General features: G+C 48.0%; 1 protein-coding gene across 2 annotated transcripts; it reads right to left on the bottom strand.

Moving 5' to 3' along the window:
- Positions 1–1,540: 1,540 nt before the first annotated feature.
- Positions 1,541–13,741, bottom strand: ccdc9b (coiled-coil domain containing 9B). 2 transcript variants are annotated; one of them, XM_076161682.1, is made up of 14 exons: positions 13,594–13,741; positions 11,266–11,373; positions 11,038–11,142; positions 10,641–10,796; positions 10,384–10,533; positions 7,636–7,698; positions 5,441–5,619; positions 4,419–4,468; positions 4,285–4,332; positions 4,074–4,170; positions 3,667–3,700; positions 3,032–3,587; positions 2,866–2,951; positions 1,541–2,525 (listed from the first exon to the last, which is right to left on the bottom strand). In XM_076161682.1, exons 1-14 carry the CDS (start codon positions 13,603–13,605, stop codon positions 2,499–2,501), a joined length of 1,671 nt encoding a protein of 556 aa, XP_076017797.1. In that variant the 5' UTR covers positions 13,606–13,741; the 3' UTR covers positions 1,541–2,498. The 2 variants fall into 2 exon arrangements, with proteins under 2 accessions (XP_076017797.1, XP_076017796.1); XM_076161681.1 differs by lacking the exon at positions 13,594–13,741 and adding an exon at positions 12,307–12,432 and having other exon boundaries at positions 1,541–2,954.
- Between the last annotated feature and the right edge of the window lie 3,222 nt (positions 13,742–16,963).

Below are 16,963 nucleotides of genomic sequence, written 5' to 3'. Positions count from 1 at the left end.
GAGGTGTTATGAAACGGACACCGGTGTCTCGCTGAGAGAAACAGAACGTGTAATTAAAGATGCGACCAGGAGCAAATCAAGGCTGGGGGGACGGAGAGGTGAGCCGGGCCGCCGTGCAGCATCCGCCGCTCCGCCGCACACTGTGGCCTCTGGGAGCAGATAATTAAAACAGGAGCACCCAGGGGAGGTCCCACCTGCAGGGCCGGAGGGAGGCGTTTCCACCGCGACGGCCCCCCGCGGAGAGCTCATCCTGGATTAATCTAATAAGACTGCGGAGGTGGAAGCAGCCGCAGCAAAGCAAAGGTCAGAGCTCGCAGATGCTACAAAAGAGATCAATGCTTCTTTAAAGACCGGGCGAGCAGTTCTGCTTGGGATTAAAGAGGAAGTGTGAGTTTATGAGCACAGACAGATAATCACTACATATTCCGCACTGCTTGATCTGGGGAAATGTATTAAAGGCTGGATTTGAACATCAACACAGGCCATTTCTTGGTTTCTGGCACGTTGAAAGAAGCATAAACTAGCAGATTAGCAGCCGCAGACTCATGTTGCGTCGAATGAATCGCTCCACTTCGCTTGAGTCAAAATTTCAGAGGAATATTCCGTCACATGTCCATCCTCCTTTGTTGTGATTCACTGCAGCGTTCCTGTTTTTCCCCTGAAGTCCTAACAGCTCTCCAGAGACTTGTCCACAGGGGAGGAGACAGCGAGACGTGCTGCACAGTGGCAACGCAGCAAAGAAAACAAAGAGACTGAGATACAGAAAAGAAAAACTTTATTGATGTTCTGTATGAATCCTTTCAGCTGCTCTACGGTTAATGAAGCTACTGTATGATGCACACAGATTCAGATTAGCATGATCACTCTCAAGGCTCAAAGCTGCTCACACCCTGAAGGACAACACACACACTAGTTTCCTCTCATGTTGTCATCACAACCCGCCGTGATGGCGCTGATACTTCTTACTGCTCCTCCAAATGAAAAGGACAAATGGACAACCTCTACATTCTAAAGTCCTTATTTCTAAAGTACTTTGACTCAACCGAGGCCCACAGGGGATCTGAACTAACTCAGAGGTAAACATGGGTTCCATATGTGATCCAGAATAAGGCGCTTTGACGGCGACGACAGCAGATTAGCTCTCGTGCTTCTTCATCTCTACTTGCTTCTCTGTAACCCCAGCTGATCTCTGCTTACAGATGCGTGATCGTTCAGCTGTGACACTGATAAAAGGCTGGTGAGGCTTCATTACAGCCGCCGCTCCGTATCAAAGTCAGATAATGAAACAAGTCGGTAATAAATAAAACATTACAATACATCCACAGAGAAACAAATGCACAAAAACATTCTTTCAGACAGTTTGAGGCTTACAAAGTCCTTCATGTTGACATTCTCTTGTCCAAATGGAAGCAAATAAATAAGCTGTAACACTTTGTTACATTACAGGAGGAACACCTTCAGGATCTGAAGCTACTAAGCAAAGGCACCACAGCTGCTCCGCTCCAAATGAGGAAGCTTCTCAAAAACATATTAGTGGATTTTTACAGTTATAAAACAGAAATGCTGGGGGGGGGGGGGGGGGGGGGGGGGGGGAGAGAGATAAATTATAAATGTAGTTCAATCATTTTTTTGAATGATTTAGGTCCTCATTGTCTTTTGTTGACGTGAGGAAAGCAACACCTCCCTCAGGGCCGCGTTGGGACTCAGCTGTAAAATGCCACCGCGAGCTTTACCACAATAACAATCAACTCAAGGCCACATTTGAGATTTCACTTCTATGGTCTTATTGATCTCTTGTCAATATTCCATTTAAGGCAAACCAAGAAGGATTGGATTTTTGCCATTGATGTGTTTTTGCCATATTAATGCCTCTAAAATCACAAGCAAACCTGGGTCTAACACTTTATGGTCTTAAACATCTAAACCTTTCTGTCAGTAGTAACATTTTGGAAACGTAAGAGTTTCTTGGTCATCGTCCAATCAGAATCTCTGCAGTCTCAAATGTGTCCCAGATGAAAGTCTCATCAATAAGGGAGCTGGTAATTACAGACTCGTGTATAGAACTACAGTTTGACTACAACACAGACAGGATTCTATTATTCTGAAGACTTCTAAGGCAGAATCAGGCACTAAACCGTTCGACTGAGGCTGAACTTTATTGACACTTGGTACCACTTCCTGTTAGCCTTCTGATACGTCCCTCCCCCGCTTCATAGAAATGTAAACATTCAGTGATATCGCACTTGTGCAGCGTTCTACTCTAATAACATTTCAGCACTCGTACGGTTACACTCATAAAGTGCGTTGGAACACGACAACATCTGAGCAGGAACATCTGCATACATCTCCGACACTGGAGAGATGGGAAACGGCCAAACGCTTCTCACTGCTCCAGTGTGAAATCTCACCTCAGCTGAATCAAACCGCAGGCGAGAGTCGGACTCGCTCGTCTTTTGGTTTGAGTGTATCGGACACGGCGCTCATCCTGCACATGTCCGTCAAACAACCTTCCCGTGTTCTCTGGCCTGGAAAACAGAACGGACGTTGTGGTTCCTTTGTACAACTCAAATATGCGATACATGTTCCTCCAGAAGCCCTGAAGGCCCTGAAGGCTCACCGCTCCTCCATATGCATGATTTATGTCCACAGCAATAATTGATGGAGATGTTGATGAAGAGATTATTTCTGCTGCAGGTCAACATTGTTAACAGGCCTAAAGGTGCTAAACATCAGGTGCAATGCAGATGTTTGTATTTTTTGCTCTCGGTTTATCCTGGTGACTCATCAGCCGTTCTCACTTCCCTCCATCACTCCGTTCATGCTTCCTCTGCTCTCCTCTGGCCCCTCCCTCTCACGTGCACTGACCTTGTCGTTGCTGCTGGTGGCGTGTGCTGCAAGCGTGTCCCCCGACTCCAGGCTCAGCACGGACAGACCCGAGTCCATCAGCTCCTCTACTAAAGACAACAAGCCCTGGTGAGTCAAAGTCCAGATGTTTACTGTGAGGAACATCAGTCTGAGGCTGGGGACTTACCTGTGTTTGTGGTGCTGATGTTGCACTTGGTAAGCTCTGCGGGGTGGGCGGAGCTCTGGTGTAGGGGGGCGGAGCTGGGAGCTGCGGGGGGTTCAGGGTCTGTTTTACTACATTCTGTTTGAGGAGCTTCAGCCACAGGTGGACCTCCCTGGTCCTGAAGACGAGCCAGATCCTCCTTTGCACTTTCCAAAGATGGCTCTGGCTCCTGCGAGTGGGATTTCGTTTCGCCTGGCGAGGAAGCTTCAGAAGAGCTCTGACCTTTGGTCTCCGAGCCGGCAGAGTCCTGAGCGTCTGCCACTCCGACTTCCTCTGCAAAGCGAACCTTCCTCTCTGAACCTCGAGGAGGTGAGGACTCTGCCTTCCCCTGGGTGACGGGGTCCTCTGACACAGGAGACGGGGAACCACCCGTCACGTCCACGTCTTCCTCAGACCTCCTCAGCACATCTGGGCTGGTTGATGACTTTGCTTTGAAGTTTTGATCTCTGTGATCTTCCATCTCAGGATCCGTGAGGGCGTCCAGTTCCTCCAAGAAGTCCTCCAGTGTGGTGTCACAACTCTGAGGGATTTGAACCGTCAATCACTTTGTGTTGCATATTGACTGATCCCAACAGTGAAACAGGGGTTTGACCTCTCACCTCTATGTGTTCTCCTTCTTCACCTGCCTGCCATCTGCAAAATAAAAGGATTCACAGCAAAGAATACTCAGTAAAAGCAAGAAAACAAGAGATAAGCGATGAAGAAGAAGATGGACTGTGATCTCATAGTGGATCAGAGGTCCAACATGCAAGCGGTGAGACGGGATTGAAGCCTCCTGGTATTGTTGAGTCAGCTGCGACTGTTCTGCCAAATGAAGTGTCCTGTCATGCGAGGGAATCTGTTCACTGGCTCACAGAGCAGGAAAACAAACCGCTTAACCACAAACGCTTTAAAAAACAATATTAGTCACAGGAAGTTCCGTTTTTACTTAACTGGGACTGTGAGAGATGAATCAGGATGCTGTGTGTGTGTGTGTGTGTGTGTGTGTGTGTGTGTTGTCCCTGACCTCCTGGCCCTCCCAGTCAGACGGTCTTTCCCTTTGGCCTTGCTGCTCATCACCAGCACGTTTTTAGCTCCTTTCTCTTTCCCTCGCGTGTCGTGACCTGAGGAAGAGGAAGGACGAAGTCACGCCAATGCACATGTAATAAAAAATAAGTAACTCTTCCCTGACGACAGTGTATATGTAACCGTTTCCTGTGCGTCGGTCGGCTACTTACCTCTCGAGTCGCTTGACCTGGGCTGTCCTTTCTTAGCGGCTCGGCTGCCTGGCAACAGTAAAATATGTAAACAATCAGGACAAAGAGGAATCTGCCTGTGTTTCGTGTTATTATGGAGGTTTGTCTCTACTCACCTCTGCCAGGGGGGCCGCGCTCTCTCTCCGGCTGGGATTTGTCTGAAAACCTAAAAGCAGAGGTTCAGGTTGGTACAGACACACAAAGCGACACGTTGCAGACACACAACGCCAAATGATTCCTTTGCAAATTCTGCAGATGCTTTTTCCATCGCAATGCATTAAGCACACAATTCATCATGTGGCTGCTGTTGCCTCAGCGACAGCACGAGGAGCAGTCACTCCATCAAACAGGCCGAGGTGAGACGTGAGCATCCGCATTGTGTTTGGATAACAGCTCTGAAGAATTTTGTCCACGTTTCAAAGATCATCTAAATAGTTGAATCAAAAACACATTTCCTCCTCTTGTTGGAACTGGACAGGCTTGTTTAAGCTTCACCAAATAAGGCAAGGCATTCCTCCCCTTATCCTGAGCTATATTTAGCTTCTCCTCCCTTGTCTCTTTAATTTTTGATGTTCCCGAAATACCACATCAGTGTGCAGCGTACAGCCTGTGTTGTTTCAGATCTCACAAACACAAATAATGAATGAGCTGCATTTTGTCTCCGTGGCTTATTGGGGTGCTATTGTGAAATGAGAAAAGACTTGAGACTTCAAACCGGAGGACCCCGAAGGAAGTTTAAGGAGCCTAAAGGAGGTATTTGGTGTTCTGGTGACTTAACTTAGGCTGAATTCTGCATAGTTTTATCAATACCCAGATACATAATAATAATAATAATAATACATAACTGGAGCAAGATGCAAGAGTGAAGTGACTTGATTAAACAAATAACACAAAAACACAAACAAATAATGCACATTTCAGCTTAAATCGTTGCATTCAGAACGTTATACGACACTGGAGACCTCCCATAAATCACCCAGGTACATCAGAGGCTGGTCTGGCTTCCAGAGAGATTAGATCTTCCTCTTATCTGCAGGAGGAGGAGGAGGAGGAGCTTGTGGTGGAGTGGAGTGCAGAATAATGGGGATCAAGGTCAGTGGGGGATGTAAACAATTGAACCCAACTCTGGTGGTCTTACATGTTGTCTGTCTTGTCCATGTCCCAGGCTCGTCTCCACTGGCCCTTGGCGTTCTTGTGTCGTGCCACTCGCTCCCTGTCGATCTGCTCGCGCTCCTTCTTCCATTTCACGTACTCCTTCTGCTCCTCCTGCGTGGTGGGGACGTTGAGGTCTGTGGCGGCCGGCAGGCTCTCTGGCTCCTGAACGCACCAGAGAGACGGCAATGACATAAGACTAACCAGTTCATTTCATTTCATTTCATTTCATATCAGGGATTCTGCACGAGCACCAAAACAAAACTAAAGACGGAACAGCAAAAACCCCCACGCTGCCACAGAACATTTGAAGCATCTGATTGGGGCAGCGTGCCAACCAAGTCAACAACAACAACACATAAACACAGAACGGCTTCTAAAATAGAAACACAGTCATTAAGAAAAGCAGCAGTGAGATTTATTAGACAGGAACTGATTCAACAAATAAAAAGAGTAAGTGAACGCACAGGATTATCGGACAAATTCATCCATTAGTGTGTGTATCAATAATTGCTTGAGGGTATGAGGTCGTTCTGCTCTGATTGGATCATTTCAGTTTATCACCTGGAGAGATTATTCTGGGGAAATGTGCAGCAAATCCAACGCTGCTCTCTTCCCCCTCTAACTCGGTGTATTGATCAGTGTGATAGCAGCTGAGGGGTTTGCTTACTAAAGGGAAATGTAATGCACACACTTTAACACATCAAAGGAGGCCGAGGCTGTGTGTTCTGTCGTTACAAAGCCCCCCGGAGCGAAACAGCACTACAAACGCTGCTCGGCTCCAAAGGAAGCCACCTAAAAGACCTGAGATCTCTGAGAGGGAAGAGGGAGGAGGAGGAGCAGGAACAGAGCGCTGATCTCCAGAGAGAGAGAGGGAGATAGAGAAAATGTGTGTGTGATCTACAGATTTAAGAGGGGGTGGAGTGGGAATGCATGAGGGAAGAGAGAGGGAGAGGGCAAGAGAAGATGAGGGGGAGAGAGCAAGAGCGCAAGAGAGAGGGAGTAAGAGCAAAAGTGAGGGAGAGAGAGAGAGAGAGAGAGAGAGAGAGAGAGAGAGAGAGAGAGAGCAAGAGAGAGAGACTGAGAGCAAAAGCAAGGTAGAGAGAGAGAGAGAGCAAGATAGAAAAGCGAGAAAGAGAGAGAGAGAAAGATAGAAAAGAGAGAGAGGGAGAGCAAGAGAGAGAGGGGTTATGATAGGTGATGTTTTCCCTCTCAGGTGTGGTCCAATCACAGGCAGGTAAACATGTTTCCTCCCCTGCTTGTCGTTAGTGGAGAACATGACATCTGTGCTGTTCTCTCTGTTTTCCCTCTCCTCTCTCCTCCCTCTCCTCCGGCCCTGGAGGAGAGCTGGAGGTCACATGGGAGGACACACTTCACGTGTTCCAACAGGCCGCGGCCCGCTGCCGTCCAAGCCGCCCGACTAATTAGCACATTTCAATTTCTGGCCTCCGCGGGGCCTCGCAGGGAGACGGATGGGACCCCAGGGAAGGAGGAGACAGAAGGAGGCTCACGGTGAATATGAGTCCTCTGAGTCTCTGGCGTGTGAATCCGTCTCACAGTCTGACCCATAAAACCTGATAAGTTTGATCATCAGTCTCATATCTGGCACAGGTGGAGACAGACAACGATTCAACCGTCAGTCAGATCTGTGACTTCTATATCTGAAGTTATAGAGCTTTATATACCAAACAGGGGAGAATCTCAGGAATCCTCTCTCTGCTCTATCCAGGCTTCTCCTCGTCGGCTGCAGTGTTTCGGCCCTGAACATGTCAGAGGAGGTTCACTATTTGTTAACCAAAGCAGCTGAACAAAGTCAAGGACCGTCTCACCTTCAAACCTTACGTAACACGCCAAGCCACCTACTGGCCGGTTGGTATTTCCTCCCGTCTGTGTGAGTTGTGCGAGTCGTACGAGTCGTGCACAGCGTCACATGTCATGAGGGGTCGGTCCGTCTGCGGCCCTTTGAAGCCCGGCCTCCCTGTTTATCACACGGCTGATCTGAGAGACAGCTGAGCCACTCCAGCCATGTGAACACGCAAACCAGCAGAGGCAGATGGGGACAGCCTTACAAATGTGTGTGTGTGTGTGTGTGTGTGTGTGTGTGTGTGTGTTTGTGTGTGTTGTCTCGAGGATAGTGGACAGTGTGTGTTGGTGAGTGTGTTTGTGTCCGAACTGTGATACCTGGCAATGCTCTAAAACCCTCTGATGTTCGTCGGCATGTTGCTGTCCTTGTTTGACTTCCTCCTGTTGGAGAGAAGAAGAAAAGACGAGATGAAGGCGGCAGCCATCAGAGCGACACGCCGACTTGTTAGCGGCTCAGGGTGTAAAGGGTCACGGTACCGCCGCCATAAACAGGAAAGGCAAACGGAGTGAGGATGCAGACAGAGGGAGGCCTGCACTGCCCCCTAGTGGAGAAACGAGTAACGGTCTGATATCTTGTCTGGTGGAGAATGACGTCACAGTAGTTTGTCCCATAATGCCCCGTGATTCTGCTCTCTGACCTCAAGATGGCATCCAGCTCACACACACACACACACACATCCTCTCCCTCATCAGGCGCCCCCCTGCTCCCTCACACTCCAGGCCCTCACGGAGCCGTCGGCCTCACATCCAGGCCCCGCTGTCACAAGGACGGATGGTTTGTTTGGTAAATTGGAAAATGAAAATCCTCATAATTGTAAATAGAGAATCCCTCGCTGCAAAGTGGAGCTCAGCTGAACGCAACGGTTGAGTCATGTTGCCATTTACAGCAACAGCAGGGAGAAACAATAAATACTACTCCCACACACACACACACACACACACGAGACCTCGCTCACTACCTTGCTCATTTCTCCTTTTCTTCTCCCTTTTGTCTCACACTCTCTCCCCTCTCCCTCTCTCACTCTCTCTCTCTCCCTCCCTCCCTCCCTCCCTCCCTCCCTCTCTCTCTCTCTCTCTCTCTCTCTCTCTCTCTCTCTCTCTCTCTCTCTCTCTCTCTCTCTCTCTCTCTCTCTCTCTCTCTCTCTCTCTCTCTCTCTCTCTCTCTCTCTCTCTCTCTCTCTCTCTCTCTCTCTCTCTCTCTCTCTCTCTCTCTCTCTCTCTCTCTCTCTGACCCGTCCCTGGCACATCGCCAGCCGTGCCTCCGACAGCATAATGAGCCTTTTCAGAGTGAGAACGCAGTCGAATGTTAATTAGATCAAATGGCTCCTTTCAGGGCGGTGGGAATGGGGAAACAATGTGGCGGAGGAGAGCAGGCTCCTCAAGGCGAGGAGGCCAGGAGAGACGGAGGCTGGAGCTCGCTCGCTCGCTTGCTCACTCACACTCTCTCGCTCTCTCTCTCTCTTTCTTCTGAGTGTAAACTGTCAGTCGAGTCATGAGGCACTTGCAGGCAGCGACACTGAAAATTGCGCGTCATTATTAAATTTCAATATCTGTCACACACACACACACACACACACACACACACACACACACACACACACACACACACACACACACACACACACACACACACACACACACACACACACACACACAGAACGCTGCGCTGCTCTTTTCCGTTCTCTTGTTTTGGGAGTATTTCATCACATTTCTTGCCCCTTCTTCTTCTTCTTGCTGCTGTGCCTTTGTTTCCCTGAGCTGCCTGACTGATGTTGGTTACATAAACACAGAGAGTTTAGGTCTTTGGGTCACTGGCTGCTGAGTGCTGCTCAGACAGGACAAACAAAGGGAACGTCTTCAACACAAGTGGGCCAGAAAGAAAGACAAGAGAACAGAACGTTCAGAGATCTGTCATCAACTGAGATGAGCCAGGGAGCTGAACATCTGCCAGCACACACTGTGACACACACTCAGACCCGCAGACACACACTCAGACCTACAGACACACACTAACACCTAGAGACACACACACACACACCTACAGACACACACCTACAGACACACACTCACACCAACAGACACACACTGAGAGTTATGGCCCTTCTGCTGCCAGATAATGGCCGTGTCTGTATTTACAGTGATGAGCCTCAGCTGTCTGCACTTTACATCACTGATTGGAAAGCTTGTGCGTGCGTGTGTGTGCGTGTGTGTGTGAGAGAAAGAAAGACGGCTCAGATAGAGCAGCTGCTCTGGAGGTTCTGCATACCTGGGGGGCCTTAGGTCAGCGTGGCATCTCACAGATCAGCTGTGTGTCTGCTCACACTGCTGACGTTACATGAGATTACCTCATTATAATACTGAGAACACCAGGAAGGGGCAGAAACATGAGAACGAACAAACAGCATTTTAGTCGATTCATGTTGTTCATGAAAAGAGGTGTGTGTCATCTCTATGTGTGTGTTCTTGTTGTGTGTGCAATAAATAAAACTAAATAGCATCCATACTCTCTGTCTAACTCAAGGGGACGAGATGTATTTCGTATTTTCTGTAGTGTTTTCATAGTAATTGATGTGATTTGGAGGCTTTTACTTTGCATCAGTTGTCTCCTCACACAGCAGCCTCTCCTCAGCCTTCATGGCCATAAACACACACTGTGAACATTACAGGATGTTCCACACAACTGAATGCATTTAACACCAAAAGCTTGTGATTTTTCTGTTGCTAAAAATATAAGAGAGATTCACATGAAGCCAAATAACAACAACAACAACAACAACAACAACAACAACAACAACCACCCTCAGGCCAGTGTGGAGTTACAATATGCAAATGAGAAACACTATAAAGAAAGTTATTCTCACAGTATCTCAGGTTCATATGTGTAACTAGGCCCCCCCCCCCCCCCTCCACCCCGGGGTCCACCTCCGGCCCCCGGCCATTGTGCTCCATCACTGGAGGGGAGGAGCCAGCCGACATGTCTGACATCTATGTAAAACACCAGAGGCTGAACAAAGACGGGAGTGCGAGTGGAAGCAGACGGAGTGTGAGAGTGTGAGAGAGTCCAACCTGAACTGCTGCGTCTCTCTTGCTCACGTGGTTCAGCTGCTTCCCTCTGCCTGCTGACTCCACACGCCTCGCCTGTCCATCATCCGTGGGACTCTTTGCGTCCGCGGCGGCAGGCGTCGTCTCCGTTCTCTCGCTCACCACCCTCCTACCCTGCAGAGACAGAGCGTCTGTGAGAACGCGTCATGTCTCCACACTTCAAATCGCACTTACGGCCAATTAACTGAGGAACAAAAAGCTTCGACGAGGCCATTTCATACCTTTTTTCCTGCCATGGTGACCGTTAGCTGCTTCCTGCGGCCTCTGCCAGGGCCCGGCGACGGCCCCTCTCCCCCCAGCTCAGACCCAGCCTCCTGCTGACCTTTCCTAGCTGGTGATCCACCGCTGTAGGGCTTTGTTACCACCACACGACTCTCCTGCCATATACAGCATCAACAACATGTCACAATACACTCACATATCACATCCTGATAACAATCTATACATACTTCATTACTGTATTGTGTATCTGCATATATGTACACTGTTTTATATTGTAAATTTGTGCCTTAATAGTGTTTTTACTGTTGACATCTGGGCTTACGTGTTGAATACAACATCTCTGGTTCCCTGTGTGTGATCTGTGTGTCCTATGTCCCCTCATATGTTCACACTCACGCTTGTGGACTTGCTGATGGTGATGGTGAGGTCATCAGCTTTACCCTTGTGCCTCTGCTGTGCCATCCCGTCCTCTTCTGCTCTCTTCTTGTCCTCCTCCACCTCCTAAACGCCACCAAATGAAATCAAACGCACTAAGCAGGAAACGTGGGGAAAAGAAACGCCGCCACAGGCTGAAACTGATCACAGCTCAGAGTTCTGAGAGTCCCTGCCAGCGCTCTTCCTCACCTGGTACCTCCTCATGAGCACCTCGTTCTTCCTGCGCAGGGCCTCGATCTTCTTATCCAGCTCCACGTCTCGCTCATGATCCCTCTTGGGCATCATGTCATTGGGAGTCTGGGAGGAGACACGTGAGAAGCAATGACGTCACAGAATAGAACAGAATAGAATCTTTCACTATAATAAATGTTTCTTTATATTCCGCCGCACATATTTTGGCAGTTAAAGCAGTGAGAGTAACTTTAAGGCCTTCGCAGGAAATGACAATCAGATGGAAACCCTTTCTAAACCTCTTTCTAATGTGTGTGTGCTGCAATAACACTCCACACACTGGCATGGCCCCACCGCCCCAGATGGAGGCTTCATTAGGAGGCTCAGTTGCAGAGCATGTGAAACATCCCGTCGGGGTCAGAGTGGGTACGACTGCTCACACCACACCAGGCCACACACACACACAACACAAATCCACTCAAGCTAACTGTGCGTTAAAGCTCCCTCCAGACTGCTACAACAACTGTGAATGTGTAAACAGTGACCTCATCATTTGATTAATCTATTCATTTAAATGACAGGCAGCCATTTCATTTGTTTACTTTTACATTTTGGCAACAAGGGCTTTTATTAAATGTAACTTCTCCTTAGTCTCTGATTTGATTTGATCCTTTGCATCACTACAGCTGTTACTACAATCCAATGTCTACAAATAGCTTTTAGATTCATCATTACTGTAAATATTACCCACGAGCTAGCTTCATATTTATTAGCCAAGGATAATGAAGAACCACACGCACTCCTAGAGAACAATCAGCAAACAAACACGGTCCTGAGATGATACTTCTCATTTCCTGTGGCCTGTTGTAACTCACTAGGGGACTTTATAGGATTCCCATGTAAGCATGTCACAAAATGAATCACAGACAAACCTACTTTCACTTTCAATTGCACCAGCAGAGAGGAAATGAAAAGCATGTGGACCGATCGCAAGCCAGCGTCATGTCAAACAAACTGCCAGCACATCATCATCATCATCATCCTCATCCTCATCATTACCTTTCTGAACAAGCCAGTGACACAATAGCAAACATGCACCCTGGACAGAAACAACAGCCATTGTTACAACAGGAGCTCTCCAGTGTAAACAAACCGGCTGGATCTCCTGCTGCTGCTCTCCTGCTGACTTTCCCATTTGCAACAGGTTGGCTAAACTGCTCCGAGGAGGGACAGAGACAGGAAGCAGAAGTGGAATGAGTCAGTCATCCTCCACTGTTGCCCCAGTGACGACGACAAGTGAGAGTTCTGGCTGCTTCCATGTGATAATCCTGGCACAGAGCGATGACTCACGGCGAGCAACAACACAAAGAACAGCACTCCGGGGCTGCAGGAGATTCATCCATGGTTTTCCTTTTCCTTCACCGTGATGCCGGGAAGGAACGTCTGCTTGAAGGTTGAATTATCATATTGAAATGAATATTACAGTCAGTCAGACTGTGTGGAGTCGGTCAACGCAGTCCGTTTGTAAACACACTCAGCTGTGTGTCAAACGGGCAAGAAGGCAGTCGGGAAGAGAGAAAGTTGGGACTCACTCACTCACAGAGGCTGCAGGGTGGAAAGTGGCTGGTTAGCTCACAGCTTCTAGTTGTCAGGGTATCCAAACACAACAGACCATGAGGACATACCACCGAGAATAGGCGCAAGGGAGAGGCACGCTGCTCCCGGCTCGGAATCTCAGCGAGGCCAATGGCGGAACCTGAAGAACGTCGGTCCCATTGCGAGCTCAGAGAGTGTATGTGCGTGTGTGTGTGTGGGGGGAATTCAAAGTGGGAACGGTTCCCCTCTGGGTTTGGTTGGGCAGTTCTGTTTGTGTGTCACTGGCTGTCTTATTGTGTGGTGTGCATGCATACACACACACACACACACACAACCGCAGAACACACAGAGGCGCTGTGGGTCTGCCAGCGGATGGCACCCGTACCCGGACACACAGGAGGGGCCTGCAGAGCTAAATGTGCCAAAGCGTCCTCCTCACCCAGAGAGAGAGCTTTCTGCCACCTACAGGAGCCACAGCAGAGGAGAGAGAGAGAGAGAGGGAGAGAGAGAGAAACAGAGACAGAGACAGAGCGAGCAGCGACTCACTGAAATGCTGCATTCAGGCACAGGCGAATCCCCGTCAACAGGGAGAGAGCGTAGAGCAGGAAAAGGGGGGGAACCTAAAACCAGACGAGCAGATCAGACAGGGAGAGATCCGGAGAAGGAGAGAGAGAGAGAGGGAGAGAGAGGAGGCTTACAGCAGCAGAGAGTGTGAGATGAGGACAGGGGGAAAGGAGAGAAGTCACTCACGGGTCTGTCCATGTCAGCGTTGAGAGCTGGGCAGGGTTCAAGCACACGGCAGCCGAGGCGGCGCAGAGGGCTGCATGGAGTCGATGACCATGCCGTGATTACAATGAGCCAAGTTGGGCGAGCAGCCAAGGCGTCTAACAAATGCACAGAGCTCCCCTGTTAGCGGATTTCACAGCACCCACCCACCCGCCTGTCCTCTCCCTCTCTCTCCCTATCTCTCTCTCTCTCCAGCCCTCCCACCCTTCTCCACATATGCTCTCACACTCCCTCTCTCTTTAAAGCACTTGCTCCCCTCCTCACTTGTCCCCCCGTTAGTTACATCCCACACACACTCGCTCTGACTGAATCTCCTGGATTTTAAAGGGAAAATGCCACTTTAGCAGCCTGGACTGGATGCTGTGGTCATTGAATTTCTGGAAAGCTCCTTCCATCTCACATTTCTCACCTGCCAGAGCTGCCACAGTGTAGATCCAGATATCAGAGAAGGCACATGTGCACCCCCCACTGTGTAGCTGTGTCTACCTATGAGCGTCCTTCAGGCTTGTGATTGCCTGTCGGATTTCCCACAATCCTTCATGCGCAACATGCCGCCTCTGCCAACGTCAAGTCTGAGAGCTAATCACACGCAGCTAAACAGGCTCGCAGACAAACGCCACAGGCTTCTCCAGGAGGCTGCAGCGTCCGAGTCTCTAAGTGGAGACTCTGTGTCGGGGTGCTGCCGTGTCACAGCGTTACGGAAACAAACATTCTAGATGGCTTAATGTCACTAGGAACAAAAAGCTCTTGTACATAATTTAGCCTGAAAGCATTTGAGGAATGAAAGGATTAATGAAGGAGATCTATAGAATGTTCTGCACAGGCTTTTGACATGATCACACTCATGTTTAGTCTAAAGGTCTGAGCTGGGATCTGACCCCAAGATGATGTCCACATGAAATCTTCCCAGTTGGCAGCTGCTAACAAGGCAGAATATTTAGTTATTTGAGTCATTTTACAAATAAATCAATGAATAATCTCATTATAGTGTTCAGTCATCCACACACTGACAATCACACCTCCGGCCTCTTTAGTGTTTATGGGGACTCAGATTGCTGGATTCAACCCAAGGACCTTCACACTGAGAGGCGACATCATGAGCCTCTGAGGTGAAAGCATTACTTTGATTTTTACAGTAAAACCCTCTTCACTTTCTACTCTTTAAGGGCTCTACATGCACTGAGCTACTTAAAGGGCTCCGACTACTGCCTCATGGCCCACAGCACTGCATATGATCTGTGTTACAGATCTGTGGAAGGTGGATTTAGTTCATATACAGTTTAAGCTACATGGCCCTAAGCAAACCCTAACCATAACCATATAAAAAATAAAGAGCCAAATGAAACCCGACACTAAGTACATTGTTGCTCAGTTGAAAGTCAAAACATCGTAAACTGAAAACTCAAACCTCATAATGTCTCACATAACAGTTTAATTTTGTTTGCGTGAAAATGGGATTAAAACAAACAGATTAGTTCTTTTGGGTAGTAAAACAGCAATTTTCGCCAAATGACGCATTCACTGACCTACCTCAACATCAGCTGCATTCACCATCATGTCATCGTGTTTAACGCTGCTGCTGCAGAGATGAGGCGCCGCTCTCCCTTGTGTCCACTAGGGGGCACCACCCGCCTAACAACTGGGGACTCGAACACCGTCTTCTTATGTAAGGAGACAAACAGACATGGCGCAAGCGGGTCCAACTTCTTTTCCTCCGCTTCGGGCCGCTTTTGTATGAATGATAGAAAGAATGAAGCACCAACTGCCTACAGTAGATATATATATTAGGGTGTTAAGTTTGGTTTGTTGAAATGCAAAAGAAACTATGTATCAAATTGATCCTCATACAGATGGTTGCCTAGTAACAACGAGTCAATACAAACAGGATCCAAACAATGACCCCAGTTGGCTGCAGCTTTATTTCCTTTGCCTGTTCATTTACAGTTGATTTGATTGAAGTATTAGCTGTAAACTTTACTTCATCCCTCCTATATTTGTAGCCTGTATTAAAGCTGAAAACTTTACTGAAACTGCCTTGCTGCTTCCTGGTTGAATGGAGCACAGAGTCTGGCTCCGGTTCATTCTGGGTCACATCGAGTTAACCTGTAGGCTCCGATTCATTTCATATTTAAAAGGTAGCGATGCAGAACACTAGGATACTGATACAACATCAGCAGTCAGTAGTTTGGCATATTTCATTTCCTAACACGTGAAAGAGTGAAACGCTAATTTGAGGACACTTGCGGTTGTACGTTTTCACTCCTGCAGCTCATATTTTGGATGTGTTGATGATCTAAGTTGTGACTCAGAGGCTCTTATTTAGGTGCAAGCAAACAGGTTTGGTTTCCTGAGAAGGCAGTGAAAGCAGTGTTACTATTGTTGTGCTTGTCTCACCGTGTTATGATGGCAGCACCCAAAGCAGCGCTGCACCACCCATGCTTCAGGTGCGGCCGTCACAACACTATGAGTCAAGAGAGTGTGACCTCGAATACACACACACACACACACACACACACACTCCCAAAAACAGTCAGACAGAAAAGGCTTGAAAATGAAGAACTACTAAACAAGATTAAGAGCCATTGTTTGAAGAGGACATACAAAAAGTATGAGAAGGATCTGTGGGGTCATGAATAGATTGGGAGGGCTTTACTGTGCTGCAGGGTTTCGCCTCAACGACAAACTCAGAATGATAATAATAGGTTTTTGTAACAAACTTGTCAAAACTCGTGATTTGTGATATAGGAAGCAGAAGGAGACCTGACTGGAAGACAACACAGGCATCCGCATGGGAACGCTTACAAATGAAAGATAATGCTTAGATGTAACAGATATGAAATCATCTTCCTCACTGTACCTTCCAATACTCACTCAAGTCCCCCAAATCACTTCTTCTTCTCATGGATTAAAGGTCAGCAGAGTCATGACATCCCAACCAAACTCATACAAACATCAGAAACATGCATAATAATCTGATGTAGTTATTGTTGTTTTTGTCGTCATGTGCCATGCCTGCCTGCAATCCTGCTGTGGTGGAGACGTTTGTCCACAATTAGACTCACACTTCAAGCTTCAGCAAATAATTATACCTCATTTTAAATATCAGAAACAAGCGATGCTGTCTGGAATGATGGCATTGAATATGACCGTTAACTTGGTCAGAGATAATTTACAGAAACGGCGTAACATAAACTCCATTTTATCTTAGGACACATCTGTGTTCTTGTTGTTTCTGCACCTCAAAACCATTTTAACTGCAGTCACAACTTCATGCATCACCAGGTAAATATTTGGAGCGGAACAAAGGCAGTGTGACACGCGATGAGGCTAAGGC

Source organism: Genypterus blacodes, unplaced genomic scaffold (genome assembly GCF_046128005.1).
Source record: "Genypterus blacodes isolate CSIRO-AG114 ecotype Tasmania unplaced genomic scaffold, CSIRO-AGI_Gbla_v1 ptg000112l_1, whole genome shotgun sequence".
Classification (NCBI taxonomy): Eukaryota; Metazoa; Chordata; class Actinopteri; order Ophidiiformes; family Ophidiidae; genus Genypterus; species Genypterus blacodes.
This window is presented reverse-complemented; position numbering and strand designations above follow the sequence as displayed.

Bases quoted from the DNA above. Each gene is read 5' to 3' on its own strand.
- ccdc9b (XM_076161681.1), bottom strand. From the start codon at position 11,361: ATGATGCCCAAGAGGGATCATGAGCGAGACGTGGAGCTGGATAAGAAG. The intron at 10,534-10,640 runs GTATGAAATGGC...CTGTCTCTGCAG, and splicing joins TCACCATGGCAGGAAAAAAG to GGTAGGAGGGTGGTGAGCGA. The intron at 4,333-4,418 runs GTGAGTAGAGAC...TACTGTTGCCAG, and splicing joins GCGCGGCCCCCCTGGCAGAG to GCAGCCGAGCCGCTAAGAAA.